Source organism: Phalacrocorax aristotelis, chromosome 18 (assembly GCF_949628215.1).
Source record: "Phalacrocorax aristotelis chromosome 18, bGulAri2.1, whole genome shotgun sequence".
NCBI classification, from domain to species: domain Eukaryota; kingdom Metazoa; phylum Chordata; class Aves; order Suliformes; family Phalacrocoracidae; genus Phalacrocorax; species Phalacrocorax aristotelis.
In genome coordinates, this window is record NC_134293.1 from 97,581 (window position 1) to 118,702 (window position 21,122).

The 21,122-nt window shown below is 52.5% G+C and overlaps 3 protein-coding genes across 3 annotated transcripts; 1 reads left to right on the plus strand and 2 right to left on the minus strand.

The window, feature by feature from the left end:
* The first annotated feature begins 664 nt into the window (after positions 1-664).
* On the plus strand, positions 665-5,764 carry SUMF2 (sulfatase modifying factor 2). Its single transcript, XM_075113372.1, has 9 exons — positions 665-800; positions 1,193-1,349; positions 2,336-2,450; positions 3,054-3,098; positions 3,305-3,455; positions 4,000-4,055; positions 4,475-4,559; positions 4,918-5,083; positions 5,439-5,764. Exons 1-9 carry the CDS (start codon positions 728-730, stop codon positions 5,548-5,550), a joined length of 960 nt encoding a protein of 319 aa, XP_074969473.1. The 5' UTR covers positions 665-727; the 3' UTR covers positions 5,551-5,764.
* Positions 5,765-6,488: 724 nt separating this feature from the next.
* PHKG1 (phosphorylase kinase catalytic subunit gamma 1) lies at positions 6,489-14,085 on the minus strand. Its single transcript, XM_075113371.1, has 10 exons — positions 13,930-14,085; positions 11,379-11,512; positions 10,911-11,086; positions 10,525-10,579; positions 9,861-9,926; positions 9,475-9,638; positions 8,789-8,879; positions 7,654-7,807; positions 7,441-7,566; positions 6,489-6,801 (listed from the first exon to the last, which is right to left on the minus strand). The coding sequence occupies exons 2-10, from the start codon at positions 11,459-11,461 to the stop codon at positions 6,550-6,552; spliced, it is 1,167 nt and encodes a 388-aa protein (XP_074969472.1). The 5' UTR covers positions 11,462-11,512; positions 13,930-14,085; the 3' UTR covers positions 6,489-6,549.
* A 1,571-nt stretch (positions 14,086-15,656) lies between these two features.
* Positions 15,657-18,219, minus strand: CHCHD2 (coiled-coil-helix-coiled-coil-helix domain containing 2). The gene is made up of 4 exons (XM_075113374.1): positions 18,000-18,219; positions 17,242-17,488; positions 16,504-16,669; positions 15,657-15,975 (listed from the first exon to the last, which is right to left on the minus strand). Exons 1-4 carry the CDS (start codon positions 18,047-18,049, stop codon positions 15,965-15,967), a joined length of 474 nt encoding a protein of 157 aa, XP_074969475.1. The 5' UTR covers positions 18,050-18,219; the 3' UTR covers positions 15,657-15,964.
* Positions 18,220-21,122: the final 2,903 nt, after the last annotated feature.

Sequence of the window (21,122 nt, forward strand, 5' to 3'; positions counted from 1 at the left end):
GGGCTGTTAAATACCGCTCAAGGCTCCGCTGCTGAGCGGTGGGCATTCGGACTGGAATTTGTTCAGTCCATTACAAAGCTGGACTAAGCCAATCGCTTCATCGTCTTGTACTTGCTCACAGATAAAACTGGCTGAGTTAATGTAGTCGGCACTGGCTTGACCTGTTGCCCGATGTCATCCTGTCATAACGCTACTGGTAGATTCTGTTCCTGCTGCAGTGAAGTGTTTGTGAATGCCTAGCAATATGCCAGATCTAGACAGAACTGCATCTTTAGGTCGAGCCTGAAGAGGGGGTTGGGTTTATGGGAGGGCAACAGGCTTCTGCAGTCTTAAATTATCTTCCTCAATCCTAGTTGTGCTAGCTGTGCAGACAGGAGTCTCTAGTTGCAGGTGGCTGACTGAGGGGCTGTAAAAGCAGCCTTTTTAAAAACAAAGAGCCCCAGCGAACGCCCCGAAAAAAGCCTCTTTTGCCCCTGGGGCGGCGGTGGTTTTGTTGCTGGCGCGGGTAGCAGGGGCTTTTTCATGTGCGGAGGCAAAATACTTCCCTAACGCGGCCATCGCATGTAAAGGCCGAAAAGCTGCCCTTTTCCGAGACCAGTGAAGCTGCGGGGCCTGGCGCGGGGGGGCGGGCCTGGCGCGGGGCCGCCGGAAGCGCCTCCGCTTCCCGCAGCCCTTCCGGGTCGCGCCGCGCCGCGCGGCCGCTGGCGGAGCGGCCCCGCCGCCAGGCATGGCGCCCGGGGAGTTGGCGCTGGCTCTGCTGCTGTGCTGCGGGGCGCTGGGCAGCAGCCGCCCCCCGCGGGGTGAGAGCGTGGGGAGCCGCCGCCGCCGCTGCCGCTTTCCCCGGCCATTCCGCCCGGGCGTGGTGCAGCGAAGCCGCCGAAACCGCTTTGCTTCTCCCGGCGCGGGTTCCCTTCTCGGTGCAGCAAACCGTTAATTTAAAGGAGCCGCCTTGCTGATATCACATGACTGGAGCCGTTCCTTTCCCAAGAGAGACACTGAAAACGTGCCTTTAAAATATTTTAAGCTTGTTATTAAAGAAAAAAAGCATCCTATACAAATGCCAATCATGGTCACTCACTATATCACACCCTATCTCCAGTACACAAAGCGGCTTTCTGGCAAATAATGTATGTTGTCCTGTGCAGTCATGTTTAAAAATGAAAGTTCTTGTACTGAATTTCTTCACTTACAGCATTTGGAAAGGACGAGAGCATGGTGCAGCTGCCGGGGGGGAAGTTTCTGATGGGGTCCCGTTCCCGGGAGAAGAGGAACGAGGAGGGGCCGGCCAGGGAGGTGACTGTGGGGCCGTTTGCTATTGACAAATACCCTGTCACAAACAGGGATTTCAGGTAAGAGCAAAGTTTTGGGTCTGCTTGGCTCGCAGGGTCCCAGCGCTCGGGCAGCCGCCGGGAGGGTGTGGGTGTTTGTGCTGGGTCTTTCGGGGCTGGCTGGGTCTGAGAGCTAACGCTTGGCTGCTCCAGCAGTTTCCTTTGAACAAAAAAAATGTGTCTGTCAGTAAATATATCACCTCTATGGATGTGAACTGAAGCATCTTACCAGTGTAGCTTGCAAACGTGCTTACTTTTTTCCTTTTTCCTTTTTTTCTCTTTTTCCTTCTTTTCTTTTTCCTTCCTTCCTTCCTCCCTCTTTTCCTTTTTCCTTGCAAACATGCTTGTGGGTGTCTTTTTCTTACTAGCAGGGCTGTACTGTTTCAGATTTTGGGTTCCTATGGGTTCCATTTCCATTTGTAAATACAGGACCAGTCCTCCATGTATTTTTAGAAGCCTTTGTACAGAACAGTAATAAATGCTCTGGGGGATATGCTGTTATTTGCCAGACTGAGCCCTTGTTAGTTAAAAAGAGCCAAAACACCAGTAACTGCCCAGCAACACACAGTAATGGCAATTACTGCAACTTGGCCAACGAGGAAACAAATGGGACAGAAGCAGGGTGACATCATTCAGCAGTATGTGACTTTTTTTGCACTTGGGGGACATTTAACTAACAGTAGACATAGGTTTTAATGGCTTTAAGGGATTTTTGATCTGTGCAATTTTATGGAAGACCAGGGTGCAGGATGAATTTACCTGCATAGTTTTTATCTTACCTATCAGATCTGTGAACAGATGCAAATCAGGCTGGTTTTTCTGTTAAATCTATATCAGATGAACTGGAGCTGTGCTGGGGAGGAGCCAGGACTCTTCACAGATGGGGTGTCTGTATGTGTATGTTTTGCCTTGCTCTGAACTTGTTGCCTGCGCAGATCGCTGTGTTTGGTGGTGTGACTCTTGAAGAACTCTTACCCAGATGCCTGAGCATGTTGTATTTATGCCAGGGAGTTTGTTAGAGAAAAGAAATACAAAACAGAAGCAGAAGCGTTTGGCTGGAGCTTTGTCTTTGAGGATTTTGTATCCGAAGAGCTGAAAGAAAAAGTCACCCAAAAACTGGAGGTAAATCTAAATCCCATGGAAATGCGTTTCAGTGATCATGATGGAGATATTATTTCTGATCACAGCCCTGTCTGGCCTCTCTGTGTTAAGTTTAAAGAAAAAAAGCAACAAAAAAGCCAGACCAAACAAAAAAAAATTGCCCTTGTTGGTATTGCTTTTCCACTGAGTAGCAGCTACCACTCAGTGCAGAGTTTGGCTGTTGTCCATGTTTTTTCTTTAGTCTTGGGTTGTTTTGCTTTTGAAACTAACAGCAGGGTTGAGCCTGGGCTGATTTACAGTGCTTCTCTGTTTACAACCCCTCCAAACACTGTCAGACTGGACTTACGAGATGCTTCAGTGAGCTGGGAGAGAGCAAATCATGTTTCAAAGTACTTTATTATCCAAACCTTAAAATAGAAAAACTAAGTGGCATGGGCTTCTTGGTCTGTTTTCACTTTTAAAAGCAGATGCCTCTACTCTGTTGGAAAGCACTATCAAAATGCCTGTGATAATCCAGCTCAAACTGCAGCATTTAAGCATTTCCAGACAAACAGCGCACACTGGTGTGGGATGGTGTTGGGGGGTGTCGCCAGTTCAGCTTTAATCTGATGTTTCTTTTCCCAGTCTGCCCCTTGGTGGCTGCCCGTTGAGAAGGCTTTTTGGCGACAGGTGAGTAAAAACCCGATGTGGTGAGTCCTGTCCATGCTGGGAGTGTGCCCGTGTTAGCATGTGCTGAACCTTACCGACCAAAAATGGGGAAAAAAATAGCACCTCTGGTTGCTGCATGTTCCCTGCCTTGGTCTGTTCTGTCCTTTATTCCCTTTTTAATTGAAAAGTTTATAAAATCAATTAAAATCTGATGCAGTTCTTCCCAGCCCTCAGGTCCTGGCTCCAGCATAAAGGACAGGCTGGATTACCCAGTGCTGCATGTGAGCTGGAATGACGCGCAGGTGTTCTGTGCCTGGAAAGGGAAGAGGCTCCCAGCAGAGGAGGAGTGGGAATATGCTGCCAGGGGAGGACTGGAGCGTATGTACCACAAGCTCTGACCTTTTTCCAGACTGAGGCGTCGAGTAATGTTATTTCTACCTGATCTAAAGCTCCATCCAGGGATGTTTTCAGAGGTGAATCTGGGGGGCTGAACCACCTCTTTTGGCCTGGGAGTCATATTAATAATAATATAGGAAGAAGTGGCTTATCTATGGTCTTAATGTATCTTCCTAAACAAAGCACTCCTGCCAGCTAAAAATACTATTTCTTGGGTTTGGGGCAAGGAGTGACCCACCTGCCCCCACGCATTGATGTGCCATAAAGCAGCTGCTGGCATCGCTGGGGAGCCGTGGGACTCCCTGGCATGAGGAGTGGTTTGTAAATGGGAAGCTGTTGCTGATTCCAGTCTCTCCTTGCCTCCTTGGTAGTGTCTGTAGGGATTAGACTGACAAGCCCCGTTCATGTAACCCTCTCAGTGTCCCGAGCTGAGCAGAAAAGGACAGTCGTGAAAGCCTGGTTAAAAACAGGCAAATGCAGAGGCTGGAGTGACACGGGGTAATGGGTGTCTCTTCCTCTTTGGCAGAGAGGGTGTATCCCTGGGGAAACAAGTTTCAGCCGAACCGTACAAATCTGTGGCAGGTAAGATCCTAAAAATCATCCCACCTACGCTGAGCTCTTCTGAGGGTGGAGTTTAACTTGACTGCAGAGCGCGTCCGACTGCCTGAGCAGGCTGCATGGTCCCAGGAAGCAACGCAGACTTACCTGCAGGGTACCAAAATTCAGCTCCTGGTAGGTTGTCCGAAATGCCCTTAGAGAGAGCAGAGTCAACCCAGCTTCTCTGGGAAACCAGGGCCTCAATGCTTCCGAAAATTCATACATAAATTTGTTCGAAAGGGGGATTGTCTTGGGAGAACTTTAGATGGTTGATCTTCTCTCTCAGCCAGAAATGTTGCATGGAGTTAATTGGCATCGGAGAGTCCTTTCTGTTATTTAAGTGTAATGCAGTCCTGTGAAGACCAGGACTTTGTAGCATCTCCATGTTGTCTTTCTTCCCACAGGGTGATTTTCCGAGGGTCGACACAGCTGAAGACGGTTATCACGGTGTCTCGCCAGTGGCAGCATTCCCTCCTCAGAATAGCTATGGTACGGAGCAGTCATCCCCAGCCGTGTTTTGGGGATTTTAATTAGTCAGCAGTTATTTTGCGTTTCCATGTGATTTACGTGAAAATCCCAAGCGTGTTGTTTTGAGGGCAGTGGATGCCGTGCCCTCACGCAGGTGGGAAACAGTGAGGCACATTTAAATGAGAGATTTGTTGAAGGTGGAGTTGTAAATGGGCCAGTCTGCAATACAGTAAAGAGCTTCTGGTTCCCAGTCTCACCATTAAACCACACTCTTGAGTGATGCTTTGAATGTTGTGCCCCCCTCATATACACCAAGGGGCTTTTGCAGCCCTTGCAAATGTGCTCTCCTAATCCTGATGCAAAACCATCCATGTCTCAGGGCTCTATGACCTGCTGGGAAACACCTGGGAGTGGACCGCATCGGAGTACCTGACTCCGGGGCTCTCATCGAGGCAGCACGCTCAGAAGATGCAGGTCCTGAGAGGTGCCTCGTGGATTGACACTGCAGATGGGTCTGCAAACCATAAAGCTCGTGTTACTACCAGGTAGGTCTGGGCAATACCCAGGTGCTGTTTCACAGTGATTTCTTCTGGCATGGTTTTATTTGGAAGGGGGGTTTATTGTAAAAAATATTTGTTTGTTCCTACTCAATTTTTCTGAGAAGCAGTTAGGAAAATATACTACAAATACTGCTAAAAATTTTCCTGCTATAAATACATCCCTAATTGCTTCTCAAAACGTGTATTTTCCATCAAGTATGGAAAAGCATCAAAATGCTTTTCCTGAAGTTATTCAAGGGAAGTGGAAGATGCTTCTAGTCTGCAATAGAGGGTCACATTAAAAGGGTGTAAGAGTTAACTGGGAACGATGCCTAACTTTGGGTCTCTCTCCTCCCATGAGGATGGGGAACACGCCAGACTCGGCCTCTGACAACCTCAGCTTCCGCTGTGCTGCTGACGTCCCGCCTGTCACAGCTAAGAAAAGCCAGACCAAAGCCAGACCTGAGCTCTGACAAGGTCGCTCGGGAAAACCTGAAGGCATTTCCTCCTGTGGAGATGAACAATGAGCTCCAGCGGTCACTTTCATCAAGACAGTTTTAAAAATTAAAAATAAATACTTTCAGCTAAAACTCCTTTATGCACTGGAACATCTGGGCATGAGCAGTGATTGGGAAGGGCAGGCAGGGCGTTTTCTCTTTAATGTCCTCTTGGTGTGGTAATACTACAGCTCTCCTTTCAGTGTCTGTTTTAAACAAGCGGAGGGGTGCGTGCGTGTGTGACCAGGTCAGAGCTGCTCTGACGTCCAGCCCCAGCCAGAGCGAGTGAACACCAGTGGCCCCTGCTATGGCTGCTGGCACGGGACTGCCATGAGCAGCGGTTGCAAGTAGGGAGTGATGGGGGCACGTCCCTGAAAGGGTGACTTGTACATCAGTCCCCATCTCTTTAGGAAATCCCAACTTTGTACCAGCCTCCAAGCCTTCCCAGAAGTGAACAAGGTACCCTTATTGATCCTTAAGCAGCAGCAAAACCATGTGTGTGCTCGTTTCTAAGTGCATAAATGACGCAAACCGGTGACCCACCTCTCCCGGGTGTTATAGCCAGCATAAGTGCTACAAATCAGCTGTGCACAAGCTCTGCCACCAAAGCCCCAAGCGCAGGGGTGGGCGAGGACACCCCTGTGGGCACTGATCATCCCTCCTCCTCCACCTATGACTGCCCCAAAAGGGTACTGCTCCAGGGCTGATCTGAGCCTTCCCCAAGCAGATCCCCTGCTCCAAGCACCTCAGGAGCTGCAGCTGATTACAGCAGTATTAGAGGCAGCTTCTTCAGACCCATTCCTTCCAGTGGGATATACCCTGGGGACAAATGGCAGCTGTCTGCTGGGTTTGCATTTGCACCTGACCTGAGGCCAGCTGTATCTCTTAAGAAAAAATGAAAGAAATCACAGATAGGTTTTCAAGGATTTTACTTGCCTTAACTCTGAGCAAATTCATTGGATTATGCAGTGGCAATCAGAACAGCCCTTCCTCAGCTGCCAAGGTCAGCAAAATGGCCTTGCAGGTGTTCTCGAAGAGGGCGGCTCTGTTCTGTGCCTCCCCCTTCTTCACCCAGTGCCGGTAGGTCCTGAAGGCACAGGCGTCGATCAGCTTGCGGATGGGCTTCAGGGCATAGGGGTCCCGCACCACCAGCTCCCTGGTGACTGACTTCACTAGCCGGTACTGGTAGTAAATACGGACCGATGCCAGGACAGTCAGGCAGATCACCTGCAGCACAGGGGAACAGGCTGGAATTTGTGGCCAGTCCTACAATGGGACTGGATTGGCCCCAATGCATCCCCCATGGCTGCTGTTCGTGTGTGTGTGTGTGAGGTATCCATCCAGGTCCAGAGGGAACGCGGCTCCTGGCACATGTATTCAGTCCCGCATGAGCGGTACACGTTTTTTCCAAGTGTGCCCTTAATGTCAAGACTGTGGGTCAGTTCTAAGTGTGTCAACTAATGCCACTTCAGGTACCTCTGAGCTGCCCTAATGGCTGGCTAGAGGGAAGGGAAAGGATTCCTCTGTTTTGTCGACATTTGCATCATTTGATGCACCCATGTGATGTCAGGCTCATTGATTTCCCCTTAGAAGTGATTTTTTTTTTTTAATCATTTGCAGGGGAGGCAGGCTTTTTCCTTTTCTTACTTAATCCTCTTCTGTGAAAAAGCCCTTAGGAAGCACCAGAAAGTAGCAAAATAGTGCTTGGAGAAGGGTCTCTACCCAGGCTGCCACATCCTACCAAAGCCCACGTCCATCAGCCTTCCTGAACTCCCAGCTCAGCTGGTAAACCTATCCCACCACTCGGCCCCTGCAGCTCCCAGGCTCAGGCTCGGGGCGCTGAGACCACCCCCATACCCAACTCACCTTGAATTTCCGGAAGGGGCTGAAGTGCCGGACCTCCTCCACGTCATACTGCTGGAAGAAGGGGTGGGCCAGCGCCTCACCAGCCGTGTACCGCTGCCGCGGGTCCACCACCAGGAACCGTGAGATCTGCACGAGGGCGCTGGATCAACCTGAGGTACCCCAGGGGTCTGCAAACATTCCTCCCCAAAGGTTTTCCCATCCCCAAGCACCTACCAGGTCCTTGACGGTGTCCGAGCGGTCGTCCCACTCTGGGGAGCCGAACTGGTAGTCCCCATTCATGATCATCCGCAGCATCAGCATCTGCTTGCGGTGCCAGAAGGGAGGCGAGCCAGCCAGCAAGGTGTACATGATCACCCCGGTGCTCCACCTGCAGGCAGCCCAGTGGGACCCTCCAGCCCTGGCCAGGACACTGGGGGTCCCCAGCCAGATCTGCGTCCCAAGGGTGGCTTGGTGCCTCCCCCTAACTGGGACACGCTACATGCTGCGCTTTGCCACCCTGGCAAACCAGGACGCTGCCTTTCTTGGTGTATGATGAGGGAGGCTGAGCTCACCGCTGAGGCTCGTTAGCCCTGATGGGTGATCAGGAACAGGGGCCATGCTGCTGCTGGGAGGTGCTTGGGGTTTTTGAGTTGAGTTGATCTGGACCTGCTCTCCTAGATGCTGAAGTAAGAAGCTGTGAGTTGGAGGTGTTTGCTTTTCTTCTTTTTTCTTGGGTTTTTTTAGGGGAGGGAGAGGATATAGGAGGATGGGATCCAGTGGTGCCAGCGAGGCTGGATGCTCTGGGGCTGTCTCAGTACAGGCTGGGGTGCGGAACTCATCCTGGCATGGGGCTTCATGGAGCCATTTAAACTGAAAAGGGGCTGAAATGCCCTGGTGTGTCTCAAGTGGGTGGTTACAACTCTGACCGCTGCAGACCTGAGCCTGAAGCCATCAGAAATAGTGGCAAAGCTCCTGCAGGGCTCAGACTGGGCTCTAATGGGCTTTCCTGAGCTGGCTGCTCTCTTGGGGGCTGCCTCAGGCCTGTGTCTCTCTATGTGGTGTGTTTAAAAAGCCCTGGGTCTTGGATTCCAGCATAAGTTGATTTTTTATGAGCAGAAAGTGTTGCTTTCCCCTCTCCCTGATGGGGCAAAGCAGGGAGACGGGCTTGTCCCCAGGCTGCTTCTCCCCCAGCTCTCTGCCAGAGCCCCTGGGTCACCAGGACAGCCCCTCATGGTGTTTTTCAGTGCATAATTTATCCTCCTAAACGCTCAAATTGGTTCCCATCTGCACAATTCTTGCTGCGCCTCAAACCATGCATGGTTTGGGAGCAGCCCAAGGGGTGAGGCAGGAAGGCAGGTGTTTCACTCACATATCAACCTCCTTCCCATAGCCTTGGTGCTCGTCGTCCATGGAGCACTGCAGGATCTCAGGGGCCAGGTAGCCAGGCGTGCCGCAGATCTCTGCAAAGATGGGGTAGAGCATCCCCCCTGAGCCACCCAGGAGGGTTTATGCTATCCCCACCCACTCCCAAGCAGTCAATGAGGGGGTCTGGATCACAGGTGGGGTCCTTGCAGTGATGGTGCTCGCAGGGAGTAGCTGCAACTTGTGTGTGCCTTGCTGGTGAATTTTCTTGGTGGATTATATCGGCTAAAGTGTGAGTGAAGCGTGCGATAGGGATTGGGGGATACCCATTGTTGGGTTATGTGGCTCTTCACAGGGTAGGAGTGGGAAAAAACCTTAATCTTGGGCAGTAAAGGGATGAGGTAATATGGGTCAACCGGAGGGGAAAAAAGCAGAAAGAATAGGAAGATTTTCCTCATGGACAGCAACTCCTTCATGGCAAGGAGTGAGGTGTGGAGGCTGTGCCACAGGTAGAGCCAAGCTTGTGCATGAGGAGGAGGGCACCCCAAGCCAACAGGCACCACGTTGCACCCGTGGCAATGAGACTGTGCCCAAGGTGGGGCTGAAGAGACTCCACCGGCCCTCCATTGGCATTGCAGCAACGGGATGGCCAGGGGCCAGTCTGGCATCGCCCCCGCCTCGCCATCCTCCTACCTTTTAGCTTCTCGTTCTCACGCAGCTGACAGGAGAAGCCGAAGTCTGTCAGCTTAATGTTCATGTCGTCATCCAAGAGGATGTTCTCTGGCTTCAGGTCCCGGTGGACAATGTTGATGGAGTGGAGGTACTGGATCACTTCCAGCAGCGCACGCATGATCTTCCTGGGAATGGGTGACAGCACCTCTTCTAGCCTGAACAGCCACCAGCAGCGTGCTCCCAGGGATGGGGACAGGGACTGCACAGCTCAGCCCCCATGCCTGAGTGCAGGGCCACAGCCCAGGGTGCTGTTCTGCCCAGGGATGCTGTGCTGGCTGCAAGGCTGCTCTTCAAACACACACTCTGGTTTTGCAACATGATTTTCAGCCATCTGCATCTGGCCTTACCTGGTTTCCTTCTCGCTCAAGGTGACTTTCTCAGTGAGGTAGTCGAAGAGCTCCCCTCTCTTCATCCTGTGCGTGGGAGGGAAAACAGAGGCAGGCAGTGGCTGAGCTGCAAGGGCAAACTGGCCCCAAGCCCTTAGGGAGGATCGCCCAGGGGTTGCTGCCCCTTAACAGCCCCAGGGCACCCACTGCATAAAATGACAAGCCAACTTCTTAATAAAAAGGGGTAAAGATGCCTCTATATTGCTGTAAGAGGAGGAAAGCCTGCCACTGGAGAGGGCGGGTTTCAGATGAGGCAGGCTCGGGGCTCTCCTGTTGCCATCCACCACACTGCCCTGGTGTCAGGAGTCGTGGCATCATGCACACCCTGGTCCCGCTGGGCATATAAATAACATGCAGGGATGCATGATGGCTCCCACCAAAGGTTACGGGGAAACCTGAGCAGTGCTGAGCCACTGACAGAGGCAAAACACTGCTGGCAGTAAGGCTGCAATGAGCTGGCTCGCAGCAATCAAGGCTCATTTCTACTTTAAGCAAGAAGTGGTCATGCCCATTTTGCCTTGTTTGGGCCATAAAAAGCTGGGGCAAATGTTGGCTGGTGGCCATCTGCAGAGTAGGAACGGGGTTGGGGAGATGGTGCTGGGGTGACAGGCAAGCTGGTACTTACAGGTCAAACACCAAGAAAAAGAAGGTGCTGGATTCATAGCTGTCCTTCAGCTGGACTGAAATAAAACATGGGGCTGTGAGCACACTGTATAGCACGTTCCTGTCCATGAACGGACTAAAAATTGCTGAGCTAATTGCTAATAGAATTAATGAGGAATTGATCTTCACTAGTGTTTTGTTTGGGAGACAACCCGTGCAGTGTGGCTGCTGCTGGCGTGAGTGCAGAAGTGGAGCAGACTATGTTCTAAGCAGGTGCCCTGCATCATGTTAGGACCATCAGAGGCCTGACTCTCCAGGAATTTCACCACAAAAACCCTTCCTGGGGACACCTTGAAGAATAAATGGGGCAGAAAACCCACTTGGCCTGATGCTCAGAGCCTAACTTACTGACGTTGGGGTGGCCTGAGACTTTCCGCAGAATGTCGATCTCTTTAGCGGTGGCTTCTCGCAGTTCCTGCACCTCCTTGGGGGATATGTTACCTGCCGTGATGTCAATAATCTTCACGGCATACTCCTGCCGAGTGGCTTTGTGAATGCACCGACGGACGATGCTGCTCACCCCCCTGCCAGGGACAACATAGACAAGATGGGGGTTTCCATTCCTCCCCATCCAGCCCGACTTCAGAGCCGTGCCTTTGGCATCTGGGCTGGTTGGTATTTTCATGCACGAGTGGGTCTCACTCTGTCACCCTGTCTGGGTAGGACAGAAGATTTTTTGCTAACAGAAAGTGCTGCTTCATGCTATTTTTAACCCCATGCTGCTATGGGCCCTGTTCATATCATATTCCCAGGAGACACTGTTCCTATCAGGTACTTGAGTACACGAAACGACAGTTCACCAAAAACAAGCTTTACCTGCCCAAAACCTCCTTCGGCTCATATTTTTCATAAAACTCCTTGGATGAGTTCCAGTCCGGTAGGTCCTCTTCCTTGGTCATCTCTGGCTCCTGTCTGGTGGTACTCTGGGCTTGTCTGCCAGTGGAAAGGGGCTGCAAGGCAAAAGAGCAAGAATGGGCACTTGCTACACCTGGGGCAGGGACCCTCAATCCCATCTGGAGGAGAAAACATTGAGGAGGAAGGAGGAGGAGGATGATCCTGGACCACAGACCAAAGGGTTTATTTTGCTGCTGGAAAAGCAAAGCTTTGTGCTAGGAGCCTGTGGCAATCCCACTGAGAACAGGAGCAATCCCACTGGATCCCCTGTAGCCTGGCTGTCCCCGGGGGCAGGAGCAGCCTGGCTGGGGCCAAGGCTTTGGTAACACTGCAGCACCTCAAAACCTCACCCCTTCCTGCAGGGCACCCACATCCAGCTCACAGGGCATTGTCCTCCAGCTCCTACCATGTGCTGAGGGCTCTGCCACACTTCTGGTTCCTCCCACCTGGGAAAGCAATTTCATTAATTTTTTGAGACCCCCTCTGGGAGAGCACTGGCCGGGGAGGCAGTGGCTAAGCTGCACCCTAAGCTTGCAAAGGCACAACAGTAGCAAGCCGATGCTGGCACGGCAGGTCCAAAGGCCCGCAGCAGCAGCAGCCTCCAGAAACATCATCCCATGCCGACACCATCCAAAGAACCCTGTGAAGCACTGGAATCTGCCTTGCGGGTTTTTTCTCCCTTTTTTTTTTTCCTGATTATTATTAAGAAAACAAAGTTCTCTGGAACAGTTGGCTGAAAACAAGGAGGAAAAAATGGTGTTTAAAGTGAAGGGAAGAGGACTGAGGAGGGAAAATGGGTGGAGAGGGTCGGTGAAGCTGCGTGGGGAGCTTAGTGGGTCAGGGTGCAGGCAGGGGACTGGGTCTCCAGGGTTAGTAAGTGCTGTGGGGTCAGCAGGGCCGAGCCAGCCTGAGAACAGTGGCTGAGTGGGCTTCCTTGGCCACATGCGTACAGCTGCCAGCAGCCTCCAAAACTCCTGAAAGGCTTTGCCCCATTTCTTTTTTCCTGTGTTTGGTTTTGTGATTGGTTTTTGTGGGTTTTTTCTGGGGGTTGGGTGGTGGGGTTTTTTGGGGGGGTGGTGTTTTTGATATGTGCTGCCGTTGCTGGAGGAAGAGTGGTGTGACAGTATTCTGACAGAGGAGGGAAAAGTAACCAATAGTCTGATCCTTAATTTTCACCAATATTTCCCTTTAAGACCTAGGAACTGGACATCCTCAGCTGAAATCCCCACTGTCTCGGTCCAGCTGTTCCGCAAACGTACAGAGACCGAGCAGCTCTTATAAACCCGGGAAGCAAAATTGTCATTTTGGGGTGACAGCTGGCTGCTGGGGGAGAGCAGGTGGGTAGGAGAGCCCCGATACTACGGGTTTTTCGCTGCCCTTCTCTCCGAGGTGGCAATTACACTGCCAGGATGCTGCCTGGCAGGTTTGCATCGCTAAGTACATTTAAATCTTATCAAAGTGATCTGTCCTGACCTGGTTGTAAGGACTGATGGTGTTTTAGGTGTCTGTCTGCTGCTGCTGCCGGGAGGGATGTCTAACGAGGGCCGGAGCATTTCTAAAGAGGAATGAGTTTGACTTAAATCCTAAAATTTTACCTGCTGGAGATAGTGGGCAATGCCAAACCAAGTCAGGGCTGAAATTATAAATGAGAGGCAGGATCAGGGAGTAGGGAAAAGTAAGTATCTCCGAGGTGGGGGAGAACCAACAACTTTGATTTTTTTTTGAAGCTGAAAATCAAAGTCCTGGGGGTTGGTGCTGTGGGAAGGGCTGGAAGCTGGGGAGCATCTGCGGGGTGCTGCCAGAAGCCCGGAGTCTGCGTGCCACCTTTGGGGAGGAAAGAGGCCAGGAGTTTGTTTAAAACATCCAGATATTATATGAGCAGCTGGCACAGGGCACTAACGGGATAAGCCGGTTTTATTTTCAGGGCTGTATGGGCTCCATGGGAGTGCGGGGGGGGGGGAGCCGGGCGGGGGGGGGGCTTCTTTCTTGAGGCAGCGATGGAGGAACGCTGGCGGAGACGGCGCTGGCTGTCGCCACCCGGCCTGTGGCCGGACCGGTGCCGGGTTTAAATGTTTGTCTCGAGAAATAGTCAATAACATGCAAATATTTATTGAGCTAAATCTGGGAAGCCCAGGCTAAAGTCAGCTTTTAGGCTAAAGTCAGCTTTTAGGCCAGCACCGGAGCCCCCACCCCCCACCCCGCGGCAGCATCCGCGGCCCCCGGCGAAGCCCACCCGCCCCGTGAGGGTGCTTCTGCACCGAAACCTCCCGCCTCGGCGAGGGCAAGCGAGCAAGGGGAGGCTGCAGGTCCCGGGGAACCAGCCCCGGCGGGCTTAGCAAATAGGAAATGATAATACTGAAAGCGAGCTTTCCGGGGTAGCTGAACCCGCACCGGCTCCGAGCTGCTCCCCGCCCCCGAAGCCCTTTTCTTCCCCAAAACGGGTTCCCGGCAGAGCGGCTGCGGCCCTCCTCACCTCGCTGCCGGCAGCCTGGCTCCGCCGCCAACGCCGTCCCCGGGCCTCGGGCGGGCGAAGGGCAGCGGCCGGGGCGGGACGAGGGCGGGGGCGCTGCGGGGCCGCTCCGCTCCGCTCCGCTCGCTCGGGGCCGGGCTGCTCCGGGCCGGGCCGCTCGGGGCCGCGCCGCGCCGCTCCGCTCCGCTCGCTCGGGGCCGCGCCGCACCGGGCTGCTCCGCTCGGTCGGGGCAGCGCCGCTCGGGGCCGCGCCGCTCCGCTCCGCTCGCTCGGGGCCGCGCCGCACCGGGCTGCTCCGCTCGCTCGGGGCCGCGCCGCTCGGGGCCGCGCCGCTCCGCACCGCTCGCTCGGGGCCGCGCCGCACCGGGCTGCTCCGCTCGCTCGGGGCCGCGCCGCTCCGCACCGCTCGCTCGGGGCCGCGCCGCACCGGGCTGCTCCGCTCGCTCGGGGCAGCGCCGCTCGGGGCCGCGCCGCTCCGCTCGGGCCGGCCCGCCGCCGCCGCCCGGCCCAAAATAAAGCGCCCCCCGGGCCGGCGCAGGCTACCGCCGGCGGCGGCTGCTGCGGGAACCCGGGCCCGCGGGGGAGGCGGTGGGGGCCGGGAGCTGCCGGCGGCGGGGCCGCGCCGCAGCGCGCGGGTTCGGGCACTGGGCCCGGCGGGGCGCGCCTCCGCGCTGCGCTGCTCCCCGGGTGCGAACGCGTCCCCCGCCGGCTCGAGAAGGGGGCTTCAGGGACACCTGCTGCGAGCTCGGCAGCGGCCCGCTGCAGGCATTTCTGGCCCGAGCTGCTGTTCGTTTTCACCAGGACAGTGAAACACCCGGAGACGGCGACGTGAGCTTGATCCACAGAAGCAAAGCTGCTCGTGTCACCAGGAAAGGTCGCCGTGTCCTTGCCCCCCGCGTTTGAAGTAACCCTTCCCCATTTTTGAATGCTGATTGCATCCTCTCACCTCCAGGCACTGCAGCTCAGAGAGGCAGGCCCTTAGGAACAGGCAGACTACGCAACAGCAGTTGAGGAAAGCCAGGTCCTGCTGTGGCCGCACCTCTAGCAGGCACGGCACTTTCTGGTGCAGGGTCCGGGGGGTTTAGCAGGGTGCGAGCTGGCTGCTCCCTCTGATGGGGAAAGGAGGCTCCGCACTTCGGATCAGTAAATACTTTCTAAATGGAGGGTTGTTGGGTTTTTCCCCAAGTGGCAGCAGTAGCTTTGTCCCCTGCCTCAGGTGCAAGGAGGAAAGGGCCACGCCGGCTGTAGGCAGCCAGACCCTCTCACCTTTCAGTCCACAACTCCTGACACCAGATGAAGGAAAACGCACGGCCCCTGCTTGCGTTACCAGGAACCGTGAGCCTGATGCAAAACTGCATGATCTTGGAAGCGCACAGCTGCTCCAGAGCGCATAGGCTTGCACAGGTAAAGGCCTACTACAGAGATCCTCTCTGCACACAGGGAAGCTCATGAGCCTGAACGTAGAGCTTGTTTTTAAAAGCATGACAGGAGGGCACAGGGGAACCGAGACCCACTGCATGTGCAATAGCATGGCCTCAGTCCCACCCTTCCTTGTGGCTATGTATTTTCATCAGCAGCGGGGTTCAAGTGCTCAAGCAGGCGATGCCTGGCAACCACTGAGCTCCAGGAGCTCCTGAGCTCCTGTAGCTCCAACCCTTCTGGCACCACAGCTGGCACCTGCCTGCCAAAAATTAGTTCTTGCCTGATCACCAAAGTCCACTAAAGCAAGGTACTTCTAGAGGGAGTTTATTTATACACTGTATCATTCACATTCACCACAACGATCAGCAAACCAGTTAACCCAAATTAGCTCGTTCTGCTTTTTGTTCATTCTTCCATTTTGTGCTAGATTAACTTGCTGCTGTGAGCTGTATCACATCTGTAGCGGCTATGGCAGGAATCAAGCCACGAGGGGAACAACAGTGTGAATATATGAACTAACAGAGTATCAGAGAGCTTTAGACTTTATTACTGAAGCTTTTTTTCATTCACAGGTCAGTTCTTGTAAGACGGTCTTCAGCAACCTGGTTCTGAAGGCTTAGGCTAAACCTGTAAGTTAAGAAGTTATCCCAGTTAATCACAGTAAGCTTTGAATCCCTGAACAGTGGGTGGTCTCGCTTGCTGTAAGGCATACGCCAGGGTGTTCCCTCTCCCCTCATTACTTCGCTGGGATGTGCTGAACTGCAGACTTGAGCAGTCCACCCAGATGCCAGCTTTCAGCAGCCACCTTTCTCCCAGGTCAGGAGGGTCTGTCAGCTGTGCCCAACAGGTGCTTGCTACGCTGCTTCTCCAAGCCAGCTGGCACCGCTCTCCCAAACAGTCAGCTTCAGTCCATGCACCAATGCAAAAGCTTCAGAATTCTCCCTCTCACCACCCCATCCCCTCCAGCTACAAGTACAGGACCAAAACAAGAAGCCCAACATAAGAGCATCTTGCTTTAACTGACTTCAGTGTATGTGCTCCATATCAATCCCCATTCTTTACTGGACAGACTGAAAAAACCCAGGACGTTACTCCCACAATCATTTTACTGATTAGCTCATTTCATAGAGCTGCCTGGTAGCACTGTTTACTCACCATTAGCAAACCTGCACTGCTTCAGTACTTCACTGAAGCCCTCGCACAGCTTGAGGTCAGTCTGGTTCTGAGCACACTCCAGGAATTGTTTCATTTCGTACTGGCAAGGAGCAAACTGCGACTGCTGCTGCTGCTGCTGGTAGGCAGGCTGAGCAGCCTGGGGCTCCTGGAACAGCAGACATCTCTGTAAGCGCCCTTTCTACACCTCCAGCCTACAGAGCCACACCACCCCCATACTGCTTACTCTGTATGTCTTCCCCGCGTTTTTAAATGGAAAGCAAATAACGAGCTGAAGTACAAAACAGCTTCCAGCAGTGGCATAACACATTCTGAACAGTTTCCTAAGTTACAAACACTTAGGTAACTCTGGGTAGCATCTGGGCAAGGTGCTATTATCTTAATGTCTGAACATCACAGAAGGGTCTCGCAATAGATCTTACTGTCATCAGAACAGGAACACTAAAGTCCCGTCTGAATCAGAGGGGTACTACAGTAGAACACAATACTAATGCCTTACCGCAAGCACGTATCACTCATACATCCCTTTGAACTACTTTTAAGACACTCATGGCGATTGTGGTAGCTACCTTGGAGACTGAGTCATTAAAATTACCCCAGCTTTCCCAGCCATTATTTGTGTGGTCTTTATGTCCATAGCAATTACATCAGCCTATACAGAACGGGTGTCCCAAGTTAACTGCACCTCATTAGCTTGTGTCCAGTTGTGCTTTCTCTTACCTGGTAAGTAATATCAGGCCTTGCAGCTTCAGAGCTGCTTCCTCCACCAAATCCTCCTGTAAGGGCATGACCTATGGTATGGCCTACAGCAGAGCCTACAGCAACTCCAGCAGCAGTTGTAGCCATCTGTGCCATCAGACCAGGCTGCTTCGGTGCCGGAGCAGCCACAGCAGAAGCCGGTGCCGCTGCTGGGACGGGCGCCCGAGCAGCAGGTGCCGGTGATGCAGCTCTCATTTGTGGTGCCCGACTGCAAGGACATAAAGAGAAACCTCACATCATCACCCCAGCTCAAGTCGGGCAGAGGCCACCTGGTTGCAGGGCACAAGCATCTGCAGTCCCTCCTTGTTACACCCTCCACATCAATGGCAAGAACTCCGTACTCTGGTGAGCGATTTACGCACAACAGGGTAAGTTTACAGGCTTCTTTGGCTGTTGTAAAGACTACCCACACCCCGAAGGACTGGGCGGTTTTGCGGGAAATTACATATAACCTAAAGGCGGCTGATTAAATAAGGCCTTAACGCTCAGGCACTGGGTGGCCGGGCCCTGCCGCTCAGCGAGCGCTGAGGAGACCCGCTTCCGTCCCCGCAGAGCGCCCACCCTGCTACGACCGAGCTCAAAGCAGCCGGACCAACCCCACCCGCTTCCCCCCCCCGGCCCGTCACCCGACCTCGGAATGGCGGAAAGGCCTTTGCCGCCTGCGGCCTGCGCGGGGGCGGGGAAGGAGAGAGGGAAGGAGGGGGCTCAGCGGCCCTCACCTGGCGGGGGGCGCCACGCGGGACGTGCGGCTCCGGCCACCCCTCGGCATGGCGGCTCGCTGAAGTGAGGAGAGGAGAGGAGAGGAGAGAGAGCGGGAACGCGGCCTTGCGCCCACCCCAGCCTCTGAAGGTCACCCGACACCCGCCGCGCCTGCTCGCGTCACTGCCGCAACGCCGCGCGGAGGGGCGGTGCCGGCGCGAGCCCCGCCCCTCCCCGCCCGCCGGAGGCGCGGCCCCGGGGGGGGAAACGGCGGTTGGAGGGGGCGATGGCGGCGCCTCGCTCTGCAACGATAAGGCCTGTTTAAATGCGCGCCTGCCCTGTGAGACTCGCGCTCTCTGGAGAAGCCCAGAGGTGGCACACGAGACACCGTGAAGGAGCCTCCAAAAGCCTTCAGCTGCCCACAGAATCGCTGAGTTTCACACAAAAGGCTGGGTTTTACCGGCACCCACTTGAAAAAGGAGCGAAGGCACCTCCTGACCCCTCAGTGCCCGGCAGAACGCCGGCTGCACGGGCTGGCACGTGCCTTTTGGCTCTGGGTTTTGAAACTCTGTCCATATTTTGAAGGGTGTCTTTTACAAATTTATTCATTGGTGTATTAATTAATAATTTTATACACAGCAGCTTTAACACAGGGTACATCATGACAGTACCACGGTTGCCAGCTGCCCCAGCAAGGACTGACCCCAGTTCAGCTGTCCCTGTGGGTAAAAGGGCTGCACACCTGAATCAGGGTTTGGAAGTTAGCTGCTTTTTTAAAAAAAAAAAAAGAAAAAAGGCTGGGAAGTTTGGAGGCAGATGATGAAAGATGGCTTGAGAAGACTGGTATTATCATAGAATCATTAAGGTTGGAAAAGACCTCTAGGATCATCAAGTCCAAGCACCAGCCCAACACTACCATGTCTCCTAAACCATGTCCTGAACTGCCGCAACTACACCTTTTAAATACCCACAGGGATGGTGACTCCAGTCTAGGGAGGGGAACACAATAAAAACAGCAAATGGAAGAGAATAAATAGAAGTCAGGCCTTCTACTGTATGGTCATGATACTAGATCTAGAGCTGTTACAATAAATTGAATGGCACTGCACGTACTTTGTTAAATGGAGGGAGTTTTCCAGGCAAAACACAAATGATTTTTGGAATCTGCTATGCGTTATGAACCTTAGCAGAGCTTTAGAAAAGAATGAATCATTTAACAAGGATAAGGAGAAAGGCATATCATATGGTAGCACTGTCTTCTGCCATGATATACCATGACATGCATTATGTCATATGACTTGTAATATAATTAAAATATAGTCCCTAGAGTTTATTATGTAAGTCCAGATATACCAGAGGTAAAATTGTTCTGCTGAAATCTGATCCCTACTTACTCAGTGAATACAGCACACAACTTGGTTGTTTTTTTTTTCTTGATCTAAACCCCATTGAAAATAATGAAAAGGGTCCAGATGACTAACAGAGAGGATTGGACCTAATGAGTTAATAAACTCTCAAATTAGGCTCAACAGAAAGTGAAATTTCAAACAACTCCATTTCCTATTAGAAGCAAGGACCTCATTTCTTGTCCTTAGACTACATATCCACACGTTCATCCCCAAAATGTGATTGCCACCCTGCAACATTGTCACTTCATTATAAAGCTGTTATCATGACAAAAAAATTGCTTGTTCACAATTTCTTCAGTTGTAAGGGAGGTAGCTATGTAAGACCAGTCATTTCAACATCTTGTATGTAAGGGGCTGTAACTATTCTCTGATGCAGGAAGCATGAATATTGTGAGTTTATATAGCAATGATAATCCAAAAGCAAAGCTTTAGTCAGAAAAGCTGTTGCTGTTAATGTAAAAGTTGTTAGGAGCTAAATATGCACAATATATCACAACTCAGAACAGCGGCATCCGTCTAAGTTCAGACTGCTGGCTTTACTGCAGGAGCTCGTCTCTGCACACATCTTCTCTCTGGTTCTTTTACTCTTGGCCTCCCTCCATGTTGGCTGGTTCCTCAGCAGCTCTGCGTTTGGGGTTTTGTCAAATGCCTATAAAGCATTATGAGTTTTGCACTCCAGGGAGACAGTAAGTAATTCACTTCAGATTTGGCACTTTCTCCCCTGCAGTTGGCCCGGTGGATAGCTCCTGGAGTAGGGCAGGCCAGCTGAGAGCCTGGCAGGGCACGGCAGAGCTCAGCCCCGCTCCTCCATCCCGTTGCCAGCCTGAGCGATGCTTCCAGGGCCCGACGTCCCATGGTGTCCATATGGTTGGCAAAATTGAAAAGCTTTGACTAGACCTCATGTTATTTAAGGGCCAAGCTGTAAACATACAAGACAGAGTGATTTCTTTTCGTGCATCTTTAGTACCTGTTATTTTTCCAGTTGGCCCTTCTATCTTGGTCATGTCCGCTCCTTTCCCATTGTCCCTCTCCCCTCATTCCCACTGAAAGCAGAAGGCACAGCATTGACAGCAGGCGATTTTTTAATTTAGTTTATACGCTAGCTACAGTTCAAACAACTCATTTTTTAATTGATGTTTTTCTCAACTCTTTTTAATTAACAGTTTTCAATTTCCCTTTTTTGCTGGCAGAGGGATTCCTTCCTGTTGCTGAAGTCATTTTGCAACACGTCTCTAGTTGAATTCGTTTCGTTTTGCAGAACAATGAAGGCCCAGATGGCATAACTGCCATTGTGTTTTGTCACCCTGCCTTCCTTGGGAAAATGCGCAGAGCTTCGTTTTGTACTGACTTGCTCTTCCATTGCTAATGCCCAGCTATAATGTGCGTTCAAGGCAACAGGGAAGGGGAGGAGAACAAGTAGCTGGTGGCCAGCCTCAGAATAAAGCAGTGATGGTGGTTATGGAGGGTGTTTACAGTAAGCAAAGATTGTTTTACCTTCAGCTACTAGGTGACTTCTGTGTTGGTAGAGCAGAGATATTAGCTGGTTTCTTAAATCACAGCCAGACAGGTATTGATGCTACTTTAATAGAAACCAGACACACACAAAAGAAGGAAGATCCAGCCCTGATTGCCTGTGGTTGTATCTGTCTAGTGCTCCTGGCTCACAGGTTTGCCAGCGATGTGTAGAGATATGGTACGAATGTAATCCTCAATCTGTGAAACAGATGACGAAAT